At 53.8% G+C, this 27,418-nt stretch overlaps 2 protein-coding genes across 7 annotated transcripts in view; one reads left to right on the top strand and one right to left on the bottom strand.

Annotated features, from left to right (window-relative positions):
- Dpf1 (double PHD fingers 1) overlaps positions 1–4,039 on the top strand; it is a 13,855-nt gene extending 9,816 nt beyond the window's left edge. For 2 of the 4 annotated variants that reach the window (XM_028787619.1, XM_028787620.1), the window contains exons 8-12: positions 653–703; positions 797–916; positions 2,061–2,173; positions 2,699–2,780; positions 2,927–4,039. In XM_028787619.1, coding sequence (XP_028643452.1) covers positions 653–703; positions 797–916; positions 2,061–2,173; positions 2,699–2,780; positions 2,927–2,997 — 437 coding nt within the window. In that variant the 3' untranslated portion in view covers positions 2,998–4,039. Of the gene's footprint in view, positions 1–652; positions 704–796; positions 917–2,060; positions 2,174–2,668; positions 2,781–2,926 lie in introns of all 4 variants that reach the window. The other 2 variants (XM_028787621.1, XM_028787618.1) reach the window with 1 other exon arrangement.
- Positions 4,040–7,313: 3,274 nt separating this feature from the next.
- Sipa1l3 (signal induced proliferation associated 1 like 3) overlaps positions 7,314–27,418 on the bottom strand; it is a 204,655-nt gene continuing 184,550 nt past the window's right edge. For 2 of the 3 annotated variants that reach the window (XM_028787588.1, XM_028787589.1), the window contains exons 17-22: positions 17,182–17,347; positions 16,173–16,419; positions 14,614–14,757; positions 11,640–11,775; positions 10,171–10,252; positions 7,314–8,897 (exon numbers count right to left, since the gene is read on the bottom strand). In XM_028787588.1, the coding sequence (XP_028643421.1) occupies positions 8,754–8,897; positions 10,171–10,252; positions 11,640–11,775; positions 14,614–14,757; positions 16,173–16,419; positions 17,182–17,347 (919 nt within the window). In that variant the 3' untranslated portion in view covers positions 7,314–8,753. The remainder of the gene's footprint in view (positions 8,898–10,170; positions 10,253–11,639; positions 11,776–14,613; positions 14,758–16,172; positions 16,420–17,181; positions 17,348–27,418) is intronic. The other variant, XM_028787590.1, reaches the window with a different exon arrangement.

Here is a 27,418-nt window from a genome sequence, read left to right as displayed (position 1 = left end):
TCCCTCCTTCCCTCCTTCCCTCCTTCCCTCCTTCCCTCCCTCCCTGCCAGGGTATAATATTTCTGGGTCTGATTTATTGTTTCAGTTAAAGTTTGGAGGGGGGGTGGCAGATGACACTCCTCCCTGTCTACACCTCCATTGGCTCCATCTCTGCTATGCTAGGGTTCAGGGGCAAGGTCGGTGGCCCCCAGGGTCCTTGCCACCCACCTACGGCTGTTCCATGCCATGACAGCTGAGCCGTGGAGGAAGGAGGCTGTCTCTCATCTGTCCCTCAAAGAGAGCTTCTCCAAATCCTCAGGCCTGGCCCAGAACCTACCTTCCATCCTGTAAAAATGTCCCCCTGATGAGACTGCAGAACTGCCTGCTAATCTAATCGCTGGCCTTGGCAAGCTTATGTGGGGGTGCAGACACAGGATGGGGCAGCTGTGGGCTTTTGCTAAGCTTATTCCTAGCTCCCAGACTTTTACCCCAATATAGAGAACATCATTTAGTTACCCCAAGAGTTAGGGTTCTGGTGAGAATTACTTGCCCCTCCCCCAGCTTTCTTGCTACTTCCCAGTGCCTGGGCCAAGGGTCCGCCCCTGGGGCTGAAGCTGGGGACAGATGGGACCTTGCCTATGGTAAGAGGCCCTTTCTGTCCCCCCACCCCCAGAGTTTTACAAAGAATTGGCCTGGGTCCCCGAGGCACAGAGGAAACACACAGGTAGGGGCACGTCCCTCCTCCCCGACTTCTTCAGCAGTCTTTGACTGGCACGCCTCACCTGTCCTGTGCCCACCGCTGCCTGCTGTCTTTCAGCCAAGAAAGCACCAGATGGCACTGTCATCCCCAATGGCTACTGTGACTTTTGCCTGGGGGGCTCCAAGAAGACTGGGTGTCCGGAGGACCTCATCTCCTGTGCGGACTGTGGGCGATCAGGTGACACTCACCACATATTTTCTGGAAGATGGTAGGGGGAGAGGGCATCTCAGAATCCGGATTTAGGGAATGGGAGGCAAGGGTTGTACTCAGCCCATCCTAGGGGCTGCCTCTGCTGCCGGGGTGGCTTTGTGCTTTCCTGGTGTGGAGAGTAGAGGGAAGTTAGAGAGGCATTGTGGCTGGGGGGACGGCCGTATGGGAGCAATGAATCGCACCGCCTGGGTGCTGTGAACAGCAGGATTGTGTGCTGGAGAACTGTGGTTAATATAATGTGGTTTTCCATGGAGACCCCCTGGGTAGTAAGACTGGTCGCTTCAGCAGCGTGGGTAATGGATTGTGGTCGTTCCAGTAGGGGTTGTCTTTGCAATTTAATACAATAGAATGTGGTTGTTTTGTCACAGTGGACTGTGGCTGTGGCCACCGGGCACTGTGGGCGGAGTCAAGGCTCTCAGGCTGTGTGGGCTGTTGGCATCTGACTCTGGGGGATGTAGTTGTAACTCTTGGGTGTTGCCGCGGGCAGTGGCTGTTGAGTGCTATGGGTAGTGGTTGTCGGGCTCTGTGGGAGGTGCCGTGGGCGGCGGCTACAGGTGTCTTCGCGCTGTGGGAGAGTGAATGAGCAGATTCACACAGCGAGTATTGTCGGAGGAAGTTTGTTTGCCGGTGCCTTGGGTTTCGGGGAAGCAAGGTGTGGGGACCCTGTTGTGGAACTTGGTTGCTATAGCATCCTGGCTGGCAGAAGTCGGCGCCACGTTGCTGTGGTTAGCAGGAGGGCCGGCGGCTCTGCTGTGGGTATTGGAATGTGGCTGCCTGGTGCAGTGCTTAACAGACTGTGGTGGCCACAGTGTTGTGGGTGGTAGACCGTGGTTGCCACGGCACTGTAGGTAATGGAATGCGGTTGCCATGGTGTTCTGGGGAGCAGAGTGTGGTTGTCATGGTGGCTGAGTAGGAGACTGTGGTGGCCAACACACAGCTGCTTGCCCAGCTGTCCAGCTTCCGGATGTCTGTCTCAGGGGTAGGGTCCCACCACAAAGCTCACCTTGACCTCCGAGTCAGGGCTGGGACTAGAGCCGTTACCTCCTCAGGGGTCAGTGGCCATCAGGGGTACAATGACTCGCTAACTGCATCCCTGCCCCTCGACCCCCAGGACATCCCTCGTGTTTACAGTTCACGGTGAACATGACCGCGGCTGTGCGGACCTACCGCTGGCAGTGCATCGAATGCAAGTCCTGCAGCCTGTGTGGCACCTCAGAGAATGACGTGAGTGCCCGCCCCACCTCCCGGGCATGTCCCCAGCTTCCCTTCCGGCCTGGCTCTGCCACTTCTGCCCAGGAAGCCTTCCTTGCCCATAACCCCCGGTGACCAGCATTAGCGTGCAGTACGGTCATCCTTGTCCCTAATGTTTCTTTATATTCTTCCCCATGACACCTCCCAACCTCCCTTGAGGCTGGTGCTTCTGTTCCCACTACAGAGATGCTGAGCTCAGAGAGGGGAGAAGGGTGCCTCAGGTCACCAAGCTCAGAAGGTTGTAGGGTCGGGATTTGAACCTATATATCTCTCCCGAGTTGGTATCTGGCCCTCTGAACATCGTTCCGTATTCTATAGTTAGGAAATCCAGACCGCACCCTGTGAGTTGTCAAACAAGGCCAGTGGACTCCACAGCACAGACTGTAGAGCCGGTTTTCTCAGAAGGGCCCCTGGGACCTAGCCCCTGCCCCAGCCCCCCACCCCGGTTTCTGGTGCCCGTGCCCCCAGGGTGCCAGCTGGGCGGGTCTCACCCCCCAGGACCAGCTGCTGTTCTGTGATGACTGTGACCGAGGTTACCACATGTACTGCCTGAGCCCTCCCATGGCGGAGCCCCCGGAAGGTGAGGGGAGAAGTGGGCGGGGCATGGAGGGGGTGGGTTGGAACGTTGTCTTCCTGGTGGCAGAGACCATGTGCTCTGGGTGGGGACAGGTGGGGGGCGCTCTTCATCGGCTGGAGTCTAATTTTGTCTCATGGCTTCCCCCGCAGGGAGCTGGAGTTGCCACCTCTGTCTTCGGCACTTGAAAGAAAAGGCCTCTGCTTACATCACCCTGACTTAGGCCTGGCTGTACTTCTCCAGGACCTTTGGGTGGTGCTATCTTCTGCCTCTTGGAGCTCCTGGCTCTTCCCACCCGGTGTCCCCAGGGGAAGGGATAGGGTGAAACCTAGAGGGGGTCCAAGGTGTTCTCCCTCTGCAAGTGGAATGTTACCCTGCGGGTGGGCGGGTCCCGCAGGGTCCCTCCTGTAAACCCTCTTCATCCCTTGACAAATGGGCACCAGGCTTCTGCCCCTCTCAAAGCCATACCCCGCCTCTGGGCGGGCATAGAGGGGTCGTGGATGCTAGCCAGCGGCACGGAAAGAGCCTTTTTCTAAAGAAAAAGACAAAAAGTGAAAAAAAAAAAGGAAAAAAAAGAAATTAATATATACAAAGAGTCCTATAAAGCCTAGCTGGGTGGAGGAGCACTGTTGAGTGTCTGCTGGGGACCTGACTTTACCAGTTTCCTGAATGGCGCCTCCCCACCCCGTTTCTGGAGTTGCAATGGTCTCAACTCCCATCTGAGGTGGGTATCATCCCTTGCTCACACCCAGGCCGGCTGGGCACGGTGCCCACCGTGGACACTGCATGATGTGAACCATGGTTTTGAACTCTTCCCGCCCCTCCTTGTTAGCCCCGCCCCGCGCCCGCCCGGTGCCTGCCAGGCCTGGGGCATGCAGCTGGGGAGGCCGGTGGGGTGAGGCAGGCAGGCAGCCAGCCCGCTGCAGTGAGAAGCACAGATTGCAATGGACTCAGTTTTTTTTTTTCCCTCCCCCCTCCCTTCCCAGCCCTTTCCCTACCCAGCCAGGCTGGGCTGCCGCCTGCCCCCCTCGCTAGCCATTTTGGGGGTGGCAAGGGGGTGTGGTTGTTTCTCGTGGTTGTGTGTGTTTGTTGTTCGGGTTTTAAAAAAAGGGAAATTGAGACTGAAGTGGGGGAGGTGGAGGGTCTGGGGGAGTCTGCCCCCGATCCAGGAGTACCCCTCTTGCCACCAAGTCTCCTTTATTGCCTGCCTCTGCTGTGAATTAACTTGTTCTGTGTATTAAACTGGGCCTGACCTCTCTGCCCACAACTGCTTCCATCTCTAACCTCTCTTGGGGTGTCACCGCCATGGGAAGCCAAGGGGCCTCATTGGGGTAGAGGCTGTGGCCGGCCCCCACCCCTTTGCCCCTACACCATGGCTCCCTCTGGCTTTGTCCCAGCTCCTCCCTGTCTTGCTGGAGAGAAGAGGGGGATGGGGTGGAGGGGCTCCCACCCAGCCAGCTGTGGTTGCCATAGCAACGGGCTGCTGCAGCTGCAGCGGGAGGCAGCTCAAAGAGGGAGGTGGGAGTGAAGACTGGGGGAAGGGAGGCCTGGAGAGACCAGAAGGCAGCCCCCCTCCCAGGCTAGGGTTCTGAGATAGCACCTCCGCATGGCTGGCTGTCACTTGGGATTCCCTGTCCTGGGTGTGGCTAAAAGTGGAGGACAGGAGTACGTCTCAAAAGGATTCAAGGAGACGGGCGGGGTGGGGTGGGGGGCTGGGAGTGGAGAACCAGGGCAGTGGTCAGGGAGGGAAAGTGTTCTGAGGCCACAGATTTACTGAATGAAAAAAGGACAAAGCTGAGGAGATCCACGAATGAACAGAGTCCCAGGAATTCCGAGGGAAGAGGACAGGGACGGGGTGGAGGACTAGTCCAGGAAATAATAGTTTTAAAAAAATTAAAAAAAAAAAAAAGGCCAGGCTCTGGCAAGACCAGAGGAGAGAGAAGTGTTTGGAGAGAGAAGCAGAAAATGTACAAAGTCAGAGGGAGAAAATGCTGTGAGGGCACAGGCAAAGCCCCCAGACAAAAGACGCGGGGTTGAGGGAGAGGGGTTTTGGTTGGAAGTCAATAAAGAGCGTAAGGGATCAGCGTCCAGGATGGTAACACACCATGTGGCTCAGAATCCCAACACTGGAGGCTGAGGCAGGAGGACGGTGAGTTACCTGCCATCCTGGGCTATATTATGAGCCTTCTCTTTAAAAAGGGGTGTGGGGGTGCGGACAGACAGAAATCTGGAGAATGCCAGGCGGATGAGGCCAAAGAGATAGCATGGCAGGCTGAGTAGAGGTGGGGGAGGGGGGCAGGAAAAACTGGGGCAAGAAGGCGAAGGGACTACCAGGCGCAGTGCAGGCGCCATCAGGGCTTGGCGTGCGTGTGCGTGTGCGCGTGTGAATTGTGGGGTGTTGGGAGATGGTGGTATGTCTCCCAGGCCAGGAGAGGATGTGAGAACAGTCTGTTCCCGGGTTCCCTCCCCCACTTGGCCCAGGTTGGTGGGGGGAGGGCTGGACTGGATGGGGCCCTGAGGAGGGTGGTGAGATGGGGTGGTGAGGATGTCTGAGTAGCTGGAAGCCCTTGCAAGGGCTGATTCTCCATTGGATACAGGCAAACACCTTTCGGAAGACATTTGGGTGTGGGGTGGTGGTGAGGGTGGGGTGCGGAGGAGGATCAGAGTTCAGCTCAGACTTGAGGAACGCAAGGACAGCTCATGGGGACTGTTCTGTCCAGAGAGGCTGACTTCTCACAGGAGGGTCTTGAGGGTCTTCCCCTGGAATTCCCCTGGAGTCCAAAGTCGGTTTGCCTCGTGCCCCGCCCACCGCGGATGTCCACAGTTCAGCGGGACACAGACCCAGAGCCTCAGGTTTCAAGCTGTCCTCACTCCCATCCTGCCAGGAGGGCCATAGAAAACCTGGTCTTGGCTGAAGCTTCAGAGCTTGTCTGAGACACTTCCTTTACCTAAATGACACCTTACCTCTGGCCCCCAGGGACCCGGGCAGCTCTCCACTCGCTGCGCTGTTGCAGAGTGTTGGCAGAACAACACTCCCACTGTCAGTCTCCACGGCACAGTGGGACCCAGTGGGGAGATGAGTAGGTGGGGCGGGGCACACACATGAAGCGGGGATGGGGAGGGTGTGGGGCCCCCGGTGGGGGCCTCGGACCAGAGCCTTCACACACATCCCACAAACATGGCAGGACATGCTTTACCTGCGATCTCCCATGGTTTTCTTTCGAGACGGACTTCCTCTGTGTAGCCCTGGCTGCCCTGAACTATGTAGACCAGGATGTCCTCAAATTCACAGAGATCCACCTCCCTCTGCCGGGATTAAAGGCACACACTACCTTACTTTTCCTGGCTTTTTTTTTCTTTTTTCTTTCTTTCTTTTTTTTTTTAACGTACCAGAAGAGGGCATTGGGCTCCTTGAGTGAGCATCACCCTGGGGGTCTTCTGGAAGAGCAGCGGGTGCTCTTAACTACTCAGCCACCTCTGGCCCAGAAGGGTTTTTTTTTGTTTTGTTTTTTGTTTTTTTAAAGGGTTTTATTAGCCTGGCCGTGGTGGCACACGCCTTTAATTCCAGCACTTGGGAGGCAGAGGCAGGCGGATTTCTGAGTTCGAGAGTTCGAGGCTAGCCTGGTCTACAGAGTGAGTTCCAGGACAGCCAGGGCTACACAGAGAAACCCTGTCTTGAAAAAAAAAAGGGGGGGGTTATTTCCACTTATCTTGGGGTCAGCACAGGGTGGCCTCTAACTTGCTATGTAGCTGAGGGAAGACCTTGAACTCCTGATGTCCCTTCACCTCCCAAGGCTGAAATGCCAGATGTATACCAATACAGCTGGCCTTGAACTCTCTAGGATCCCCCTGCCTCAGAGCGCTGGGATTACAAGTGTGAACCATCACACCTGGCAAGAGTAGACCATTCCCCTCCCCCTCTGAAGACACGGTCTCAGTGCAGCCCTAACTATCCAACAAGCAGGCCTAGAAGGCACAGAAATGCAGCCCCCTTCCCTCCTGAGCGCTGGGGTTTGTGTCACCCATCGTGCCCACCACGCAGACCTGGCTTCAGCACATTCTACATCCTGAGGGCCAGATTTCCCCTAGGATGCCTAGGAGAAGCTGCGGGGCTGTAAGTGTGTGCTGTGTGGCAGGGGTGTGATAGAAGATCAGGAGCGGGGCAGCAGCTGCCTGACAGCACACCAGCCATTTCTATGAAACGTTTATTTCCGTTGAAACCTCCTGAAACATGCCAGAAATCTCAAGACAGGGATGGGAAGAGGGAGAGGAAAAGACAATAAAGAATGATAAAAAAAAAAAATCCAAATGGAACAAATCAACATAAAAAAAAAAAACCCTGCTGCTATCTCCAGCCATAAGACAGAGTATCAACCTCAAATTAAATAGATTTTTTTTGTGTGCAGAAATTCTTACAAAAATAATAGAACAAAACCAAAAATTATAATTTACAATTGTCAATGTACATGATTAGGTCCCCAAAATGATTTGAATGATCTCAAGATACGAGGAGACACATTAAAGAAAGAAGTGAAGGGAGAAGGGAGGAGGGAGGGGGGGAGAGGAGGGGAGGGGGAGGGGCAGACTCCAGGTTGGGTTCTGAGAGGAGAGGGAGGAGCAGGGGCTGGAGAACCCTTCAGAAAAGGGATCAGGAGAGGGACATCACAGTAGTTGGCCAGGGTTCAGGACACTGGGTGGCCTGGTCTGCCATCGTCATTCCATGGTGAGTGGAGGGCGTGGCAGGTTGCTCCCTCACAACCCAGGGGTTCCCCGGGGTCAGAGGCAGGTCACAGGGAGCTGTGGGTACCTTTTCCTCAAGCCCTGCCCTTCAGCCTGGCCCATCTGGAGCAGAGTGCCTGTTGTGTGTGGTCGTGGGCCCAAAGAGAAGGTGATGGGTCCTGGTCTGAGGGCTGGGGCATCTAGCTATGGCTCTGGGTCCAATCTATGCTGCCAACTGCTTGCTGCCTGCTGCCCCCATATCTCTCTGGGTCCTCGCTCTGACCTCCAGCCCACGGGGTTTGGGGAATCCACAGACTGTGGCCATTCAAACGTGTTCCGGTACAACTCTACATGAAAAAATAAATATATATATATATATTCTTTTCTGTTTGTTTTTAAAGAAGGAAAAAAGGGAGGGGAGGGATTTGTGTTTCCTGGGTGAGCAGCGTGGATCCACCCTGAGCTGCCCCTTATTGCCTTTGGAGAATCTCTGGGGGCTGGGGGCTGCACTGTGAGTGCTCCCCGGGGAGCACAGTGAGCGTGTCTGGTGGCCACTGGGGGATGGAGTGTGGCCAGGGAGACTTGTAAAAGAAAAAAGGGACCATACAGGGGGTGGAGGCTATGCCTCAGCCCCGTCCCCAGGCTCCTCAGAGCAGGAGACAGTGGCCTAGTTGTCCCAGGGGAAGAGCCCATGGCTGGCCAGATCAGCAGCTCAAAGGTAGAGGGGCCTGTGGCTGCCTGGAGAGAAGCTGATAAAAAGATCATATAAACAGTCCTAGCTGTACAAATAGGGTTTCTCAAAGGAGTGGATCTGGGTGCTAGCGGTTCCTGTCCATCTGGGACCCCAGGAAAATAATTTAAACTCTATGAAAGTGCTCCTGGCTGCTGTGTTGAAGGGGGGCTCAGAGGGTGGTATCCATGCTACCTGGAGCCAGTACACTGGGGAGACAGGAGCCCTGGAGTGTCAGGAGTGGGGAAGAAAGGGCTCACTTCGGTCCATAGTTCTCATGCAGGGGCTCCTGGGCCCCTCCCACTGACACAGCTCCAGGAGGCTGGGTCCTAGGAATGGGCTACTGTGGCCTGCAGGGTGGCAGGGAGCAGCTGAGAGGGGCCTGAGACATAGTGCTTGGAGTTCCCGAGTCCCTAAGGAAGGTTGCAGGGCAGTGGGTGCGGGGCTGTGGCTGGATGACCTGTCACCCCTGCAACCAGAAGCCCACTGCCTGCCAGCCGGGGCGGACTGGGGGCCGAGCCCAGGGGAACTCAGAGTTCCTTCTTTTCCTTGCTGAAGAGCTCGGCGAACTTGCGCAGCTGTTCACTGGCGGCCTGTGACTCCTCCTGCAGTCGCTGGTTGTTCTGCCGCAGGCTGGCCACCTCTGACTGCAGCACCACCTTATCCTGCTTCTCCTGGGAGGGCAAAGGGCTGGGTTAGTCAGGTATGTTGGCTGAGGTGCTCCTAGTAGTGCACAGGAGCTGACCACAGCCACCGGGTCCTGAGAGGCCTGGTTGCAAGGGTTCAAATCCCAGCCCCGCTTCTCCAGATGAACCACCCAGGGTAAGTTACTTCAGGCTCTGGATTCGGCTCTGACAGGTGGTTTGGAAAGCCTGCCTGTGGGTTAATTCATTCATTCATTAATTTTAAAGATATGGTCTTAAGTGTGTAGCTCAGGCTAACCTCAGCCTCCCCAGTGTTGGGGGGGGGGGTCACAGGCGTGCACCCCAGCACTGCCAGGCTGAAGTCATCATTTGATATCCATTCTCATTGTCACCCCCTCTACCCTGAGATGGCTGTATGGATGCCGTAGACACAGTGGCCATGTTGCTCAGTACATGTCCTTCCACGAGGGACTGTCTTCTTCTTATTTATTTTTTGGTCTTTTTGAGGTAGGGCTTCTGTGTAGCCACGGCTGTCCAGGCTGGCCTCCAACTTACAGAGATCTGCTTGCCTCTACCTCCCAGCAATGAACGGGCAGGCTGAGGCAGGGGGACTAAGGGCAGCCTGGACTATTTCTCACTAAGTTATTAGCTTGTCTTGCACGGTGGCTGCTGAATACACCTGTTATTCATTGACCCGTTTTAACTTATTTTCTGATTTCTGTGTGTGTGCAGGTGTGTGCAGAGGTGCAGTCGTCTGAGGAGGGCTCCTTGGTCACGCTCCATCTATTCCTTTGTCTTTCTCTTCACCTGAGCCTATGGCTCTCTTGGACAGGCCGGAAGGCAGCAAGCCTCTGTGACCCTCCTGTTTCTGCCCTGCTCAGAGCTGGAGTTCTAGGCATGTGAGGTACTGTGAGGCTTGACTGAAACTCTTGTTTGGCTGCAGACTCCCACATGCATGGCTGTGCTGTCACCTATCCTGCCACTATCCTCTTGATGGTCAACCTCTGCCTCCCACTTTTATGTATCTCAGGCTGACTGAAGATTCAGTATGCAGCTGAGGCCAGCCCTGGCCTTTGGTTCTCCTTCCACCAGGACCTGAGAGCTGGGATTCCAGCATCTGTTATCATGCCCAGCTCAGGCAGTGCTGGGAACCCAGAGCCTTGTGTGTACTAGGTAAGTGCTCTGCTTCCTGAGCTACCTGCTGACTTCCTCCGTCCTTGCTGATGGGGCTAAGCAGAAGCCAGAGCAGAGGGGCGGGGTGGGGTGGGGGAGCCAGTGCTGCCTGGTACACTGTAGGCCTCACCTTCTGCAGGTCCGTGTGCAGCTGCTTCAGCATCACCTCCAGCTGGTACACCTTGCCTGTCAGATCCAGGGGTGACTCCTCACTGGAGAGACAAGGAATGAGGTCAGCGCTGAGGCCTGACACCTCAGAGGAGGGCTCTTACCCAAAAGTTGGGAGAGGTTTGGGGTACAGACCCTCTGGTCTCTGGTCAGTCCTCGCCTTCCTGAAAGCCCAGGGGGTACGAGTGACCAATGAGCAGATCTGTGGGGAAGCCAGAGGCAGTCCCCGCCTGGCCCTGGGCCCAGGCCGCCTGTGCATATATGCTGAGGAAGCACCAGGCCAGGCCAAGGCTAGGTGGGAACAGCCCTGAAATACACATCTGACCCCCCCCCCCAAGGAGGGGTATGCGTGTGATTTTAGGACGCGCCTTCTCTGTGTACTCATGAGATACAAAGAACTCATTCAGCCTGTGTGTAGTGAGCACTGCAGACTGAGCCCATCCCGAGCCCGTGCAGTCCATGGTGGGCCAATGGACAACAGTGCCATCAATGAGGACGACACTTAGTTCCAGTGGTCGGTCAGTCTGACAGAGTCTCCAGTCCTCTGTGGCCTGTGAAGGTGCCACGACTGCTACAGAGCAGGAAGTCCAGGCTGAGGCAGAGGACGCTGCCTACCCAGGTGCTGGGACCAGGACCCACTGCCTGGGCTCCAGCCGTGGAGACTCAGGCCCAGGTCTGCCTGGCATCTTGCAAGCAGATGGCACCTTTTCTGCACAGAGGGGAAGATAGAGAGGCTCTGGAATCTTCTTACATTTGGAGAGGCTTGGGGAAGGGCTGGGGCGAGGCTGCTGGGTCCTCCTGGCTTTCCTCCTCTTTTCCTCCCCCTTCCTGGTCCTCATCTTAGTAAGTACAGAGGGACGTGGGAGGGTAAAACCCAGGAGTGGCCCCGAGGGCCACAGGCCCTCAAAGCCTTTAACCATAGCACCTGTTTCCTATGACTACGGAGGCCCGCACTTCTGACGGGAGTCAAGATCTAAGACTAACCTTAGGCTGTGAAGGGTGGAAAAGTGTTATGTATGTGTATGTATGTATATATATATATATATATACACACACACACTCACACATGTGTATATATATGTGTGTGTATATATATGTATCAATCTCACCATATTCCTCAGAAAAGGCTTCCAGCAACCATTAAGCATGGTGCAGGCCGCTGGCAAGCAGAACCTCGTGGGAAGCACACAGAGATGCTGTGAGTGCCCTGGTAACCCCGTGCAGGCAGCAAGACCCTTAAAGCTTTCTCTGCCGAGTGCGAGTATTCAGTCAGGGGACGCTCTGGGGGCGTGGCTCAAAGTCGAGAAAGCATGAGACCCGATGTCCTGGGCCATCTCGGGTGGCCTGCAGTGCCTGCCCGCTCCTGTCTTGCGTACGTGTGCCGCCGAGCTCTGGAGGTTAACGGACAGCAGTGTTTCCAGGGAAACTCACCTCATGGTGGGAGTGGTTCTTGGGGTCTGGGGGCCCCGCTCCAGGCTCAGATGGCTGTGCACAGGGCTGTGTGCAGGAGGGATCTCTGGGCTCAGGACTGGGTCGTTCAGAGAGAAGAGTGACACAGCTCTTTGTACTGCCAGGGAGAAGGAGAAGGGTGTTCAGTTCTTCCGGGTGGGCAGGCAGGCAGGCAGCCTCGGCTTCTTCCTGACATCTCTTCCTGCCTACCTTCGTCCCATTCCCTCCCCCAATCATTCTCTGATCAAGTCTCATTTTGCTGCTCTGTCTGGCCTTGAACTCACGGTGAATCTCCTGCCTTAGCCTGAGCCAACACATTTGGCCCTTTTTTTTTTTCTTTTTTTTTGGTTTTTCGAGACACGGTTTCTCTGTGTAGCCCGGGCTGTCCTGGAACTCACTCTGTAGACCAGGCTGGCCTCGAACTCAGAAATCTGCCTGCCTCTGCCTCCCAAGTGCTGGGATTAAAGGTGTGTGCCATTATCCCCCGGCTTCTTTTCTTTCTTTTTAAAATTTATTTTTTATGCATGCGTTTGTCTGTGTGAGTGTCTGTGGAAGTCAAAGGAGAGTGTTAGCTTCCCCTGGAGGTAGAGTTACATGTGGATTTGAGCTACCCAGTGTGGGTGCTGGGAGCCAAACTCAGGTCCTCTGGAAGAACAGCAAGTTCTCTTAATCAGTAAGCCATTTCTCCAGCCCTGAAAATTTTAAACAGGATCTTGCTATGTAGCTCAGGAAGGCCCCTGATTCTCAGAGAAGACTCAGAGAGAACTCAGATTCCTGTGTTTTTTTCTGGCTCTCAGGGGCTGAATATCCAAAATTCCTCAGAAACTCACAAGAACTAATAGGGTTCATAATACAGTATGAATATATCATATCTATTCTAGGCAGGGGCTCTACCACTGAGCCACGCCCCCAGCCCCTCACTGGGGGATTCTAGGCAGGGCTCTACCACTGAGCCACGCCCCCAGCCCATCACTGGGGGATTCTAGGCAGGGGCTCTCCCGCTGAGCCACGCCCCCAGCCCCTCACTGGGGGATTCTAGGCAGGGGCTCTCCCACTGAGCCACGTCCCCAGCCCCTCACTGGGGGATTCTAGGCAGGGGTTCTACCACTGAGCCACGCCCCCAGGCCCTCACTGGGGGATTCTAGGCAGGGGCTCTTCTGCTGCTCATCCCTGCAGTGCTGTGGTTCATAAGAACTTTAACAAGCACAAGTTCATCTAATGCTCACAACTTGTAGGGCAGAGGGACTTTACAGATGAGCAGCTGAGGCATGAGGGGTTAATGGTGTGTCACAAAGCTCCTCACAGGCAAAGCTGGAGACCACACGTAGGCGGCAGTCTCCGGTTTCCCTGTCAACCCATTTGGTGCTTCCTATGTTGGGAGCCAGCCAGCTGAGCTCCGAGTTTTCAGATCTGGTCTGTCCCCACTGCTTGCCCTCCCTCTCAAAGTCAAGGATGCGAGCAACGCTTGGCCTGTACTACCCTGTAGTGGGGATGTCGGGGTAAACATGACGTCCTTGGGGCTGCTGCTAGATGGCAGAACGTGTGGTACACAGACACAGAAGTCCCGTTTTAATTAAAACCATTCTTGCTTTTCTACTACGGTCCTTTGGATAGAGAGGGCAGTATGAAAAATGCCCACCTAGTCCACACATGCCTTGTGATGATGGTCTCTAGGTTGACTGAGAGGGTGGGCATTCAGAATTACAAAACCTTAACATGGCTGGGCTGGGTCAGGGGTGGCACCACAGCCCTGCAATGCCAGCACTGGAGAGGCTGAGGCAGGAGGACCACAAATCTGAGGCTAGGCTGCAGAATTCTGAGCTAGGCACAGTACATACACCTATAATCCTAGTACTCAGTAGACAGACCAGGAAGGAGTTCAAGCCCAGCCTGACCTACATGGTGAGTTGGAGACTAATCTGGGCTATATGATACCTGTCTAAAACAGAGAAACAGACAGACAAATCTGTTTCCCAGGGTCTTTTAGTTGGCAGATGGTAGTCCACACCTTTAATCCCAGTACTCAGGAGGCATAGACAGGTAGAATTCCAAGACCGAGGCCAGCCTGGTCTACAGAGTGAGTTCTAGGACAGCCAGGGCTACACACAGAAAATGCTGTCTCAGAAAAACTAAACCAAACCAAACAACCCACCTCCTCCAAACCAAACAAACCCCCAAAACAAACAAAACAAAACAAAACCAATCAATAAACCAAACAAAACCAAACCAACTCGCCCCTGCAAAACAAAACCAAGACAACCCAGGATTTTACACACAAGCCTCTACCCTTGTGCTATCCCCCAGCTCACAAATTCCCAGTCTGGGTAGGCACAGCTGAGGGCTGAGGGTGTGGCAGACAGGCAGTTGGTAAAGGCTTCCCCTGAGGGAAGGTGTGCCTCTTTCTCCTGTGCTGCTGGCTGAGGTGAGGAGAAGGTACTCAGAGTCATCTGTGACAGGCAGGGGGGGAGGCCCTACAAACTGCATACCAGCGGGCTATGAGGACTGTGGGTCCTACTCAGTTTACTGAGTTTAAAACTGTTCGACCAAGACTTTTTTTTTTTTTTTTTTTTTTGAGACAGTGTCTTTGAACATAGCCCTGGCTGTCCTGGCACCTGCTTCATAGACCAGGTTATCCTGCCTGGATTTGTTTTGCTTTATTTTGAGATGGGTCTCATGCAGCCTCCAGTAGGGTACCACTTGTAGAGGGCTTGCTCTGGGCCCATTTTTCACAGGACCACTATGAAGCCCAGGCTGTTGGTGAGGGATCTCCTTCCGTGGACCAGGTAGCAGGGGATCGGAAGAGGTCGCCTGCTTGGGCTGCATGGACAGCAGATGACTATGAAAGGCTTTAACTTTGCTCTCTGTGACTCTGGAACACGGGCGTGAGGTCTAGCAAAGCCACAGGCCCTCTAGTCATCCTCTGAGGATCAGGAGCGGGTGGGTGGAGGCTACCCACCTTCGTAGGCCTTGGCTGCATTCACCAGGCTGGACCACTCAAGGCCAGCGGCTGTGTCCGGTAGTGGCATCATCCCAGGGTCAAGTCGCCGCAGGGGTCGGTCCCGTCCCTCAGCCAGTGAGAGCTCCGAGGTGGAGATGGCGGCTATGTGGGAAGGTGGAGACGGAGAGACGGGCTGAGTGTGACAGTCACCACGGAAGGGAAAGAGACTTCATACTGTTTTGCACCAGGGAGAGGCTCCAGCAGGGCAAGGGCCCTGTCACCTGGGTGTCTGTGGGGGTGGCTTTCTATATATGGGACCAGGGAGGTCCTGCTGAGGTAACCTTGAAGCTCTGCAGTGGGAGAGGCCGGGGAGAAAAACACTCATGTGGAACGGTCCCAGAGCTCTGTGGAACACTGAGGAGGCCTGGGAGGCTCAGAAAGAACAGGGCTGAGTCAGAGAAATGACAAGGCTGGTGTGTCCACCTGAAGTGTCACAGTCCCTCCTGAAGAGGTATGTAGGCCACCCCCGGGATGTGTGGACAGGCTATCTGGCTGGCCCCACAGCAAAGCGGTACAATGATGTCCTACAATACCATGGCAGATCTCGGCAGGACTTACAGCCTATCAAGGGCTGGGTGGTAACCTCCAAATCTGTTCTTGAAGCAAACACCCAGAATCCTGGTATTCTGAGGTATGTCTGTAAGGCAGAAGCCTAATACACAGAGGCTCCCAGGGTTTGTGCTTAAGGTGTTCCTAGTCTAAAAGGGAAGACACCAGAGTGGATGAGGCTGCAATCGGGAAAGCGGGCAGAGTGGCCCGGCGTGGGTAGATGGGAGACTCTCGAGACTAGTCTGCCGGGCTGAGGGGACGGACGCTGGGCTCGAGAGTGTGGCAGAGGTGGAGTCTGGGCCTACATACAAAGCACTCTCAGCTCCTTCTGGCTTCATGTTGGGTGTATCCTGTCTACCAGATCCTACCGAGGAGCAGGCAGGGCTATTAAGGCTGAGGGCAGAAGCAGGACACAGAGGTGAGCCTGGGAAGCATGGCTGCCTTGCCATTTTTCTTTTCCAGTTGAGATGGGTCTTGCTAGGGTTCTAGGCTGGCCTCAAACTCTCAAACTCATGATCCTCAAACGTCTACGTGCTGGCCTCTGGGACCTGTCGGGAGACGCTGTTCCAGTGGCCCACGTAGAGGGGATAGTCATAGATACCTGCTAGAGGAGAAAAACGTGTGGATGACTCGCACCCAGGAACCCCAGCAAGCATGGCATACTTGGGGAAGTCAGGACACTAAGGAAATGCTCAGGAAGTGAGCCGTTTTTGTGGGAGCAGGAGACTGATAAGCAGCTGGGGAGCTGAGGATGTCCTCACTTGTCCTTGGGTGGGAGGCGGGGGAGGCTGACTTCCTCAGGTTTCAGGTGGCCCAACGGGCCAGTAATATTTGCCCCTTGAGGTTCCCTGGAGCACCTGTATACCCTTCCCTCCCTCGCCAGGCCCAGCCACACGTGACCACCAGGTGCCCCCACGCCTGCCCCGGGGATGGGGGGGGGACCTGCAGCCCCAAATGCCCAGGCTCACATTTCTTCTCTGGGAAGCCATTGCCAGTGGCTGGACCGGTGCTGGGTGCCCCGCTGGGTGGGTGGGGGTGCTGGTGCTGGCGGCGGGCGGGCAGAGTGCTGGAGGGGAAGGCACAGGTACTGGTGAAGAGCACATCGCTGGGTAGGCCGGGCTCCAGGCTGGCAGGGCTGGCGAAGCTGGGCTCCCGGCGCCCACTACACAGGCTCTCATCCGACAGTGTTCGCTGCAGGCTCTTCTGGGGGGACTGCTGCCAAGACAGGGGAGGATGAGGGCTTGGCACGCTGGGCTGTGGTCCCAGGCCTCAGGGGCTTTTTGACAAGTTCTTGTCTACCCAGCACTCATTTCTGTACTCTTACTGGTCAAAGCACTAGGCTTTGCCAAGGGTTCCCAACCCTTGACCTGTACCCACGGCCTCTGAGCCTATCCTCCAACTGTGAGCTTATAGAAGCCCTTCACTGAACTCATCCGTGCCTTTTCTTTTCAGATATGGTCTGAGCTAACCACGTAACCCAGGCTGGCCTGGAACATGTGATCCTCCTGTCTCAGTCTCCTGAGAGCTGGGATGACAGGTGTGTGCCACAATACCCAGGGAAGAGCTGCCTCGGTTCCCACAGACTGCTGGCATGACAATGGGGGATAGGCAGGGCAATGGAGGGACCACAGTGCCCGCTGCTTTGGTCTCCCAGTCTTTGGGGAATGAGAGTCTGACTTGTTTCTGGGAGCTCCTCCTTCCTGCTTGTGGTTGTGTTCTGAAGAGCTGGGTAGGACCGTTTAATTCTTGGCTTCTGGGAAAAAGCTGTGAAGGCCCAGGGCCTCTGGGGCCTTCCTCAGCTGGCTTGAGCCCAGGCTCTGTCCCTAATTAATAAGAGATCCCCAACTGCTCTCTCCAACAGGGCCAGCGGACACCAAAGGCTGGGGGCAGGGCAGAAAGCATCAACCCTCCCAAACTTGCCCTAGGCCACCAGCCACACGCATCCCCGTGTCACATGCACTCCCGTGCCCCACGCACCCCCATGTCCCGATCCTGCTCTGGCCCCAGGTTATCCATGATGATAAGCTTTTTTAGGTCATCCTCGATGGTTGACTTGTAGTTCTTCCGTGGGGACCGGAGGTCTCGCAGGGATGCCCTCAACCGTGGCTGACCAAAGACGTTTTTTGCATTGGCGTCCACCTGCCTGGAATGAGAACACCAGTCAGATTGCTGAGCTGCTTCTCCAGGCTGACATCTGGGGGAGTGGGAGACAAGGGAAGAACCCACCCAGAAGAACATTCCAGGTGAGAGAGCGAGCAAGTGTTGAGGTGATGTCTGTGAGGGGCCAGGGACAGACTGACTGTGTGAGATTCCAGATTTAAGAGCCACTCTGTGGATTTGCAATTGCCTCCAAGAGACCTTGGGGGTTGAACTGATGGCTGGCCATCATTAGGTCCTCATGTGTGTGTCAAGAGGATGGGTGGGCGGCAGGGCTCATGAGAGCTGGGTGGGGGGAGGTGAGCAGGTCCCTGACAAGAATGATGGGGTACCCCAGAAGTCATTACCCCTGCTTTAGGAACTCTGGGGTTTCTGGTCCCGTCACATGGGATAACTCTCCCCCATACCACAGGGACCTGAGGACGAACTGCTGCCATCCTAGGCGTGGCCTTCTGATCCAGAGGGTGGTGGGAAGCGGGTCTCATTCTCCTCCTCACTCTATGCCATGCTGACCCACAGTGGACTGGGGCAGGAAAAGGAAGGGACAGTTTGGCCCTCAGTCACACCCCTGCTTGCTCCTGCTGTGGGCTCTCAGACAAATCCCATTACATCTGTGGTGATTTGAATGAGAATGGCCCCCAGAGGCACAACCTAGGTTCTTAGCTGGGGGAACTGTTTGGAAAGGATTAGGACCTGTGTCACAGGGGTAGGCTTTGAGGTTTCAAAAGACTCTCCCCATTCCCAGTGTCTTTCTGACTGGTGGCTGTGTTTCAAGGCACCAGGAATGCCTGCCTGCTGTCGCGTCCCCCATCATGATGGTCATGGACCATCTGAAACTGTAGGCCCCGAGGAAATACTTCCTTTCTAAGTTGCCTTGGTCACAGTCTCTTCACAGCTATAGAAAGGTGAAGACAATGTCCACAGCAGGAAAACGCACAGAGCCCCATCCTGGGAGCTGCTGACAGGCACCCAGCTGGCCCCTGACAGAAGCGGATGTTTGGAACAGAGGCCCTATGGCTCCCAACTCTCTCCAGACCAGCTTGCTCACCCATGGCTCCTTGCCTTCTATCCAGAAGCCCCAAGGGCCAGTGTTACTTGCAGGCCTCCTCTTGCCTCTGTTTGTTGCCTGGCTTCTTGCCTGGGACTGACAATCTGGGCTCTGACTTGAGTCCTTGACAGCAGCAAAGTCCTTATGAGACACCACCTTGCACTGAGCTCTGCGTGTGGCTTGGCTGCAGGGCTGTTTGCTCAGCATGCACTAAGCCCTGGTTTGTTAGGTTCAGCATGTGCCTGACGCCAGGTGTATTGTCGCACATCTGCAATCCTAGCACTTGGGAGGTGGGGTCAAGAATCAGGAGTTAAAGGTACTTGTAACTATGTACTGAACCTGCGACCGGCCTGGGCTACATAAAATCTTGTCCTAAAATATAAACTAAACCAGATGAGGGGCCGGAGAGATGGTTACCTTGCTTGCTGCTCTTCCAGAGGGCAGAAGTTTGGTTCCCACAGCCTATGGTGGGCGGCTCACAACCACTTGTCACTCCAGCTCTGGAATCAGTGCCCTTGTTGGCCTGCACATATGCATACAAACACATGTACACACAGACACATGTACACACAGACACATGCACACACATAGGCACACACAGACACACACATGCACACAGATACACACACACAGACACACACAGACACAACCAAGCAAACAAAAACCAAGAAAGCCACTCCCAAGGACATAGGCTTGCTTTTGTTTTTTTGAGACTGGGTATCTCTCTGTAGCCCTGGATAGTCTAGAACTTTCTCTGTAGCCATGCTGGCCTTGAACATGTAGAGACCCAGTTTCCTCTGTCTCCAGAGTACTGAGATTAAAGGTATATACCACCATACCTAATTTCTTTTTTTTCTTTTTGCTTTGTTTTTCGAGACAGGGTCTCACTGTGTGGCCTTGGCTGTCCTGGAACTCACTCTGTAGACCAGGCTGGCCTCGAACTCAGAAATACACCTGCCTCTGCCTCCCAAGTGCTGGGATTAAAGGCGTGTGCCACCACCACCCGGCCCCTAATTTATTTTTAACTTAAAATTTTTTTCTTTTATGCATCTCTGTGTTTTGTCCACATGTATTTCTGTGCACTGGTACCTATAAAGGCTGAAATTGTCAGCCCTCTGGAAAAGAAGCCAATGCTCTTAACCACTGAGCCTTCTTTCCAGGCCTTTTAAATCAGGATGGGATCAGACCCAGGGCCTCCTTCGTGCTAGGCAAGCACTCCATTACCACACTATACCTCCACTCCCCCTGCCCCTGCTTTTCCTTTGTTCTTCTGCTTGGCTCTTTTGAGAGAGGATTTGCTATGTGGCTCAGGCTGGCCTGGGACAAATTATCCTCCTGCCTCAGCCTCCTGATTGCTCGGGTGAGAGGCATGAGTCACCATGCCTGACTCGGACTGTTATGTTTATAACACAGATGGACTGAAAATGAAAAACTATTATGATATGTGAAACATGCCCACATTTGATTTAGGAAATATACTTTGCTTACAGAACACTCTGGGAGGTATGAAGACTGATCTCTGGGGAGCAGGAGTCTCATTCCGTGGTGGAGAGATGAGACTCTCCCTTCTGAACTGTGAGTCTATTTTACCACGAGCATGTGTTGCGACAACAATCATCATAAGCAGCCTAAAGCAGCCTAAAGCAGCCTAAAGCAGCCTGGCGTCTGGCCTTTACCATTTGTTACTGGAGAAAAAATAAAAAATGAAAGAGTCTCTGAGCCCAGAAAAGAAGTGAGATGTTTTGGGCTGGGGACGTCTCTGAAGTCTTTATCTTCCTTTCTGTTTCTCAGTGGCTGCCCTTGCAATTTTAACAAAGGCAGGCAGACAGGGCAGGAGGTTTTCTTTGTCCAGCCATATTCCTGCCTAAATCAACCTGCTGGCTGTCCTTTCCGAGGAAGGAATTCTCTGGGCAAATTAAAAGCTTAAAATTGGGAGGAGAGCAGGAAGAGGCAGAAGGAAGACAAAGCAAGTCTCCCACAAATGCTCTTCTGAGGGGGTTGGAAGACCTTCCCTCCCCAACCTTTGAATTTTGACTTTTCTCAGAATTCTCAGTGTAAGTTCCCCTGCTCTGATAAGGAGTTGGTCAGACTCAGGGCAGAAGAGCGTGTATGGGTCCTAGCTGTGGAGCTAACACAACTTGCGGAATCTATGTAGCGGGGCTAGAGTCCTCAGTGGCAGAGTTCTTGCTTAGCATGGATTAAAAAAAAAAAAAACACCAAAAACTTTTATTTATGTATTTGTGTGTGTGTGTGTGTGTGTGTGTGTGCACGTGTGAGATGCTGAGGATGGAAGCGAGTGCCACGTTACACAATTGCATTTCCATTGAGCCACACCCCAGCCCCTCGCTGGGGGATTCTAGGCTGACCTGCTACCTTTAAGCTCCATGCTAAAATGCTAAAACAAATAATTCCCTCAGGCAGAGCTTGGCTTTACCGCCTCTGATCTTCTTTGTTTAGCTAGCTCTCTGGTTGTTCTGATGCTTCTATGTATTTAAATGCTAAATACTGTATCCCACCCAAGACCTGCTCCAAGACTAGCAGATCCATGTATGTATGTATGTATGTATGTATGTATGTATGTATGTATGTATGTCTGTATGTCAGCTTTTGTTATATAAACCTTGCCCCCTAAGTTATCCTGATTGGTTAATAAGGATACCTACAGCCTGTAGCTGGGCAGAAGAAAGGTAGGCGGGGCTTTGGTTCCCAGACTTGGAGTGTGAGGCAGGGACCATGAGGGGAAGAAGAGAGAGGAAGAAGGAAGAGATGCCCTGGGGTATCTGAGCACATGGCTGTGAGGGCTGGCCTGTTGGGGTAGGAGTGGTCCAGGTAGAACACAGCAAGTGATATTTTGGGACTATTGACAGGAAAGTAGTCAAAATAGCACAGAGGGCTGGGCTGATATCAGCCCAACTTGGGTGCTTTAAGGCTTACTATAATTCTAGAGGGTTTGTATCTTTTATTTGGGAACTAAATGATCTAAGGTGGGTAGGAACCCCCATTAACACCCCAACACACTTGTCTCTACAGTTATCCAAATCTGATGACCTTAGGGCTGGTGGCTGTAAACAATTCCATGGAAAAGCCACTCCATAGCTCTTAAGTACAAGGCCACTTTAAATGCCCTACTATAAAGCCAATGCCAAAAGATGCAAAGGGAAAGGTGTGGAAACACACGCACAGCCAGTACCTGTGTTGACACACACGGAAGGGAGCAAGGAGCCACAGGTGGTGCACACTCCCATAACTGAAGCAGAGAGGCTGAGGCAGGGGGACTGTAAGTTCAAAGTCACCCTGTACAGTGACAGCTTCGAACAACAGTAATGAGAGGGCGGGGAAAGGAAGGAAGGGAAAAAGAAAAAAGAAAGAGGGGTTATTGAAGAGATGGCTTAGTTAAGAGAGTTTGCTGCCCTAGAGGAGGGCCAGGCTTGGCTTCGAGCACACACACAGTGGCTCACAGCCCTCTGTAACTCCCATGCTTCTGAACTCTGCAGGCGCCAGGCACGCACGTGGTGTAGAGCAAGCACTGCACACACGACCTCGTGTACAGGGTCACGCTCAGCATGTGTCTGCAAGCCCCGCCCTTTGGCGGGAGAAGTGGGAGCAGGGGTTCTGGTCATCTCCAGCCCGGGCTGCGTGAGATCCTGCCTCAGTGGGTAAAACTGCGTGCTATGGAAGACTGAGACGGCCTGAGTTCCATCCCTGGAGTCCATGGTGGAGCGAGAACTTCCTTCTGAAAGCTGTTCTCTAACAGGCCTGCTGTGGCATGCACGTGATCACACAATCCAACAAGAGCCGCCACCAAACCTAACAACAATCCCCCTCAAGTAAAGCAAACAACCCAATGACAACAACAAAACCTTAAACATTCTGCAGTATTTAATTTCTTACCGTCTGTATTTTACCTGTCTAGCACTCCGAGATAGAACTGTGATTTGCCCACACTGTCTTTTTTTTTTTTTAATGTTTTTTTTTGGGGGGGGGGGGTTGGTCCCCCCAACCCCCGACAGGGTTTCTCTGTGTAGCCCTGGCTGTCCTGGAACTCACTCTGTAGACCAGGCTGGCCTCGAACTCAGAAATCCGCCTGCCTCTGCCTCCCAAGTGCTGGGATTAAAGGCGTGCGCCACCACTGCCTGGCAGCCCACGCTGTCTAAACTCAGGTTTTGCCATGTTGGGGTTTAATACCATCAGAAAAAGAACAACTGTAAAGGATCTGGGGCTGGAGAGACGGCTCAGTGGTTAAGAGTACTGGCTGCTCTTCCAGAGGACTCTAGATTCCTAGTACCCCTGTGGAAGTTCACAAACTATAGTTTCTGTATAGCCTACAACTACAGTCCCAGGGACTCTGATGCCCTTTCTGGCCTCTACAAGTACTGCACACATGTGGTGTAAACATACATGCTAGCAAAACAGCCATATACATAAAATGACAATAATTTGAAAAGCTAAAACAGCAGAAGAAAAAGGAAGCGGTGTGGACAGGACTCTACCAGTGGCAGCGTCTTTCTATGGCGGACAGGCCAGGAGTGCAGGCAAGCACTGCGTCAGGCGTGGCTTTGCGCCATCCCAGGCATCTGTCTTCCAGATGGGGTGGCTCCCTTGGGACCAGGTTAATCAAGCTAATTAGTACGGCTGTCAGCCTGGCAGGGTTGAGGGTTCTGCCAACATGGCTGGCAGAGGCCAATAGGAAAACGTAGGGCCAGCCCTACTGTTTAAGGGTAACTGGTGCCCAGGAGAGCTCCTCTGGTTCTTTTCTGGGTGGCACTGAGCTGGAGTTGGGGGTCCCTGAGCCAGAGGAAGAAGGGAGCCTGGAAGCAGCAGCCAACCACCGGAAGCCGCAGCCAACCACCGGAAGCCAGCACCCTCAGCCCAATGAACCCTCAATACCACTTCTGTGTCAGACGCACTACTGTCAGCTGGGGAAACTGAGGGTAGGCATGCCGTCCAGCTGCTCTGAGCTGCACAGTGACTATCTCATCAGACAAGCGGAGTTCAGCATGCTGGTCCTGGGCCATGGCTGGACGCTGTGTGTATAACTGTGTGCATCCCTCAGGTAGCCATCTCCATGTCCCTGGCAAGGACGCTGATATTCTAGGTTAAAACAAAGTCGTGTGACCCATGGACTGCGTCTGTAACTGTGGCTGGAGCTAGCAGCTGTGGTAGACTATCACCTCCTGTGGCCACTCACTCTCCCAGGTCCCGGGATGCTCCTTGCTGCCATGAGCGAGTGGGCTGTCCCGATTCATAGATGCGGATGTTCATGCCTAGATCCTCAGCAGTGACTGGTGCCTTGTCTTCCTGACGACCCCTCAACTATGTCGCAGGTCCTATGTATAGAAGCCGTTCTAGGGGCCTCCTGTGCCTAATTCTCAGTCCCTTGGACAAAGACCACAGGCCCTTAAAAAAAAATCATGCCTCTATAATGAATGTATCACGTGGTGGCGCTGAGGGGGGTGGTATCGGTGTGGCTGCACACTGAAGGACAGGCTCAAGCATGGCTACAGCAACTTGGACTGTGTTCCCTCGCTACACAACCACCTAGCTGTGAGGTAGTGTCAGCCTTTCAGCTAGATTAGCCTTCGAAGCGGAGGAACCAAAGATGTAGAAGCTTCCAATCATGCCGGGCGGTGGTGGCGCACGCCTTTAATCCCAGCACTCGGGAGGCAGAGGCAGGCGGATTTCTGAGTTCGAGGCCAGCCTGGTCTACAGAGTGAGTTCCAGGACAGCCCGGGCTATACAGAGAAACCCTGTCTCGAAAAACCAAAAAAAAAAAAAAAGAAGCTTCCAATCAGAGAAGGCTGCCATGCTCTGGCTCCGTGCCTCTGGAGCAGGGTGGCTGGTAAAAGCCACCTTGTGCTTGCAGACTTGGGATGACTCTGAAAGCCCTCACAGCATCCCTGTAGTAGGAGCTGCCACCACCCCATTTTAGAGATGGACCTTGAGGTGCAGCCAATAGTGGGTCCTCATCCCTTGCCATCCCTCTGGTGGCAGAGTGAAGGCAGAGCTGTTGGTCAAAGCCAACACGGTGCCCTATTTATTGTGGTAGATGCTCAGGCTCTACAGCACAGGGTCCATTTCTCTAGCTCATCAAGCAGAGAGTGTGCCTCAACACGAGGTGCTGGTTTTCTCTCAGAAGAGGAGCACACCATCTTGTACGTGGTCCCCATGCTTGAATCTGAGAGATGAGATGCTCTTGGTCTGAGCTTTGAGTTTGCCAGGCCTTGTCTAGTTGGGACCTTGGTGCCTTTGGGAAATGGGGTAAGAACAAGATCCCTCTGTGGGGTTGCAGGAGGGTCTGGGGCTAGGTAGCACAGCCTGGCCGACAGGCCATGCTCCTTGCGCTCGCTACACAGTGTGGGTCCTTGTGGGCCATCACCCTTTACACAAGGGACTGTGACAAACTCAGAGGTGGACAGATTGAGTAGGCTCCTGGTTCTCTGGAACCATGTGGAGGGAAACCCCAAGACTGGCAGGAGTGACAGACGCTGTGACCAAGTAGCCCAGCTGAGAGACTCCTATTCTCCCACCTCTGGGACATGGGCCCCACCATACCTGGTGACAGCCTGGTAAGGGGAGGTTTCTACCACCAAGCCTGATCCCTAGCAACAGGGTCATGCTCCAGTGATGGTGTGTCTGAACTCAAGGAATTTAGCCAGGAGTCAGAAATAGTGTTTTCTGAAAAACTGGGTTAGATGATGACTCAAGAGTGACAAGGTCATGATCTTGAGATGCTCAGGGAGAGTCTGAGTGCAAGGCTCCACGGACGGGACTCAACATAGCAGAGAAGACCTTGCTTAGGACGCACAGGCCTTGGGCTTGAGCTCTGAAAAACAAAACATGGCCCTGTCCTGCCCAGCGACCTTATAAGTCAGACCTGGAGAGGTCACTCAGCGGCTGAGAAAAACTTCTGCTCCTAAAGAGGACCCAAGTTCAATTTCCAGCACCCACATGTGGCTCAGAACTGCCTGTAACTCTAGTTTAGGTGATCCAGCGCCCTCTTCTGGTCTTTATGTGCACATGTACAAAGTATACATATAATATTATACAGCCAACACTCATACATATAAAATAGATAAATCTTAAAATATAAAGAATTTAGTCAGTCTTTTCTATTTGTGATTTTAACAAATATATTTGTAGCCAGACAGGGTGGCACACACCTACAGCCCTAGAACTCCAGAGACAGAGGCAGGGCCAGTTTCTGTCTCAAAAGACCGGGGCTGGGGATGCAGCTCAGAGAGCAGAAAACTTGCCTAGTGTTTATAAGGCCCTGGGTTCCATTGTCAGCATCAGGGGTGTGTGTGTGTGTATGTGTGTGTGTGTGTGTGTGTAAAATCCAGGTTACAGGTAGAGCATTTGCCTAGCATGTGCACAATACTGGGTTCAATTAAGAAAAAAGAGCCAGTGTGAATGTGACTGCACTAGAAACAGGGCCTCTGGGGAAGTCATCAAGTTGAAATGAAGCCACCAGGGTGGATGACAATCTGATCAGATTGGGGAAAGGTGATTACAGCCTCACCCAGAGCAGAAGGCCCTATGAAGATGAAATGGGTGCTGGGAGGTGAAGCAGCTTCTCCTGCAAAACAGAGGATGCTAGAGACGGCCTGGGACAGACTGTCTCTCCCTCACAGACACAGTGGGAGACTCTGCCGCGCCCCCCACAACTGTGAGACGTCCGTTTCTACAGTGTCACTCCGTGTCCCTCAGTGCAATGGGCCTACAGAGCCACACACAGGGGGTGAGGCGGATGGGAGCTCCAGGCAGAGGGCGTGATGCCCACGGAGATGGGATAAGAACTCAGGAGGGCAGGAGAGGAGCCACGGGACACAGAGGAGCAGATGAGGGTCTGTAGGGTTTGCTCCTCTGGCTGCGTTGAAAAGCAGGGGGACCTCTTGCTTACTGGGGTCATAGAATCAAGTGAGATTCATGGCTAGTCCGTTTACTGACCAAGCTACCCCAGTGTGTGCGAGGCAGGTTACAAGTGCCCTGTGACCAAGACAGTGACACTTGTCTTCCAGTGAGAGAAATGTGAAGTAGATCCCAGAGAAGACTCGCCTACCCAGGCTGTAAAGGCCAGTCTGAGCAGGTGGCATTAGCCTGAGACTACCTAGGAGGACACTGTCCCGAGACACTTAGTGGCAGTGTAAAGGCCCTGGGGTGGGGTGGTGTTGGCATGCGTCCAATTTGAAGCAGAGTGAAGGATGGAAGTATGAGACAGGACCTGGCAGGAGTCTGTGCAGGAAGGGTGGTACACAGCCCAGGATACAGAACAGGACCACTGTGTCCGAGCCTCCAACATTAACTCTGGGATGGGGTGGGGTGGCCGGAGATTGTAAGAAGGAGAGCGAATGGCCAGATTCTAGTTTTCAGAGTCCCCTCTGGCTGTCAGTGAGACACGTGAACTGGATTCTCAGAGCCTGCTAACACCTCCAGGGACCATTTTCTGTCTCCTGGTGCTTCTCTTCCCCCAGGCTCTATGTCACCCACGGATTTAAGCAGCCCCATCCAGGTCAGGAAAGAAGGTGTTGGAAAGAACAGATGGAGGAAGCCAGAAACTCCTCTACCCACAGAACAGGAGTTTGGATGTGGCTGTGTGGCTCTGATCCAAGGGCCATCTCCTCCTGCATGGATTCCGGAGCTTAGTTGCCTTATCTGTTAAGTGGGGAGAATACTGCATCCTCATGGAGTTGCTGTGAGCCTTCAATAAATGAATGCATTTAGAAAAGGCTGGAGAGAAAAGGCTGCCCAACTGGAGGACCTAACATTGATCCCTAGGACCCACATGGAGGAAGAAGAGAACTACCCTCTAAAAGGCAGGGGGATACTAGGCAGGGACTCTCTAGGCAGGGGCTCTGCCACTGAGCCACACCCCCAGCCCCTCACTGGGGATTCTAGGCAGGGGCTCTACCGCTGAGCCACGTCCCCAGCCCCTCACTGGGGGATTCTAGGCAGGGGCTCTACCACTGAGCCACGCCCCCAGCCCCTCACTGGGGGATTCTAGGCAGGGGC

This window comes from Grammomys surdaster, unplaced genomic scaffold, assembly GCF_004785775.1.
Source record: "Grammomys surdaster isolate TR1022 unplaced genomic scaffold, NIH_TR_1.0 125671, whole genome shotgun sequence".
NCBI lineage: Eukaryota > Metazoa > Chordata > Mammalia > Rodentia > Muridae > Grammomys > Grammomys surdaster.
This window is presented reverse-complemented; position numbering and strand designations above follow the sequence as displayed.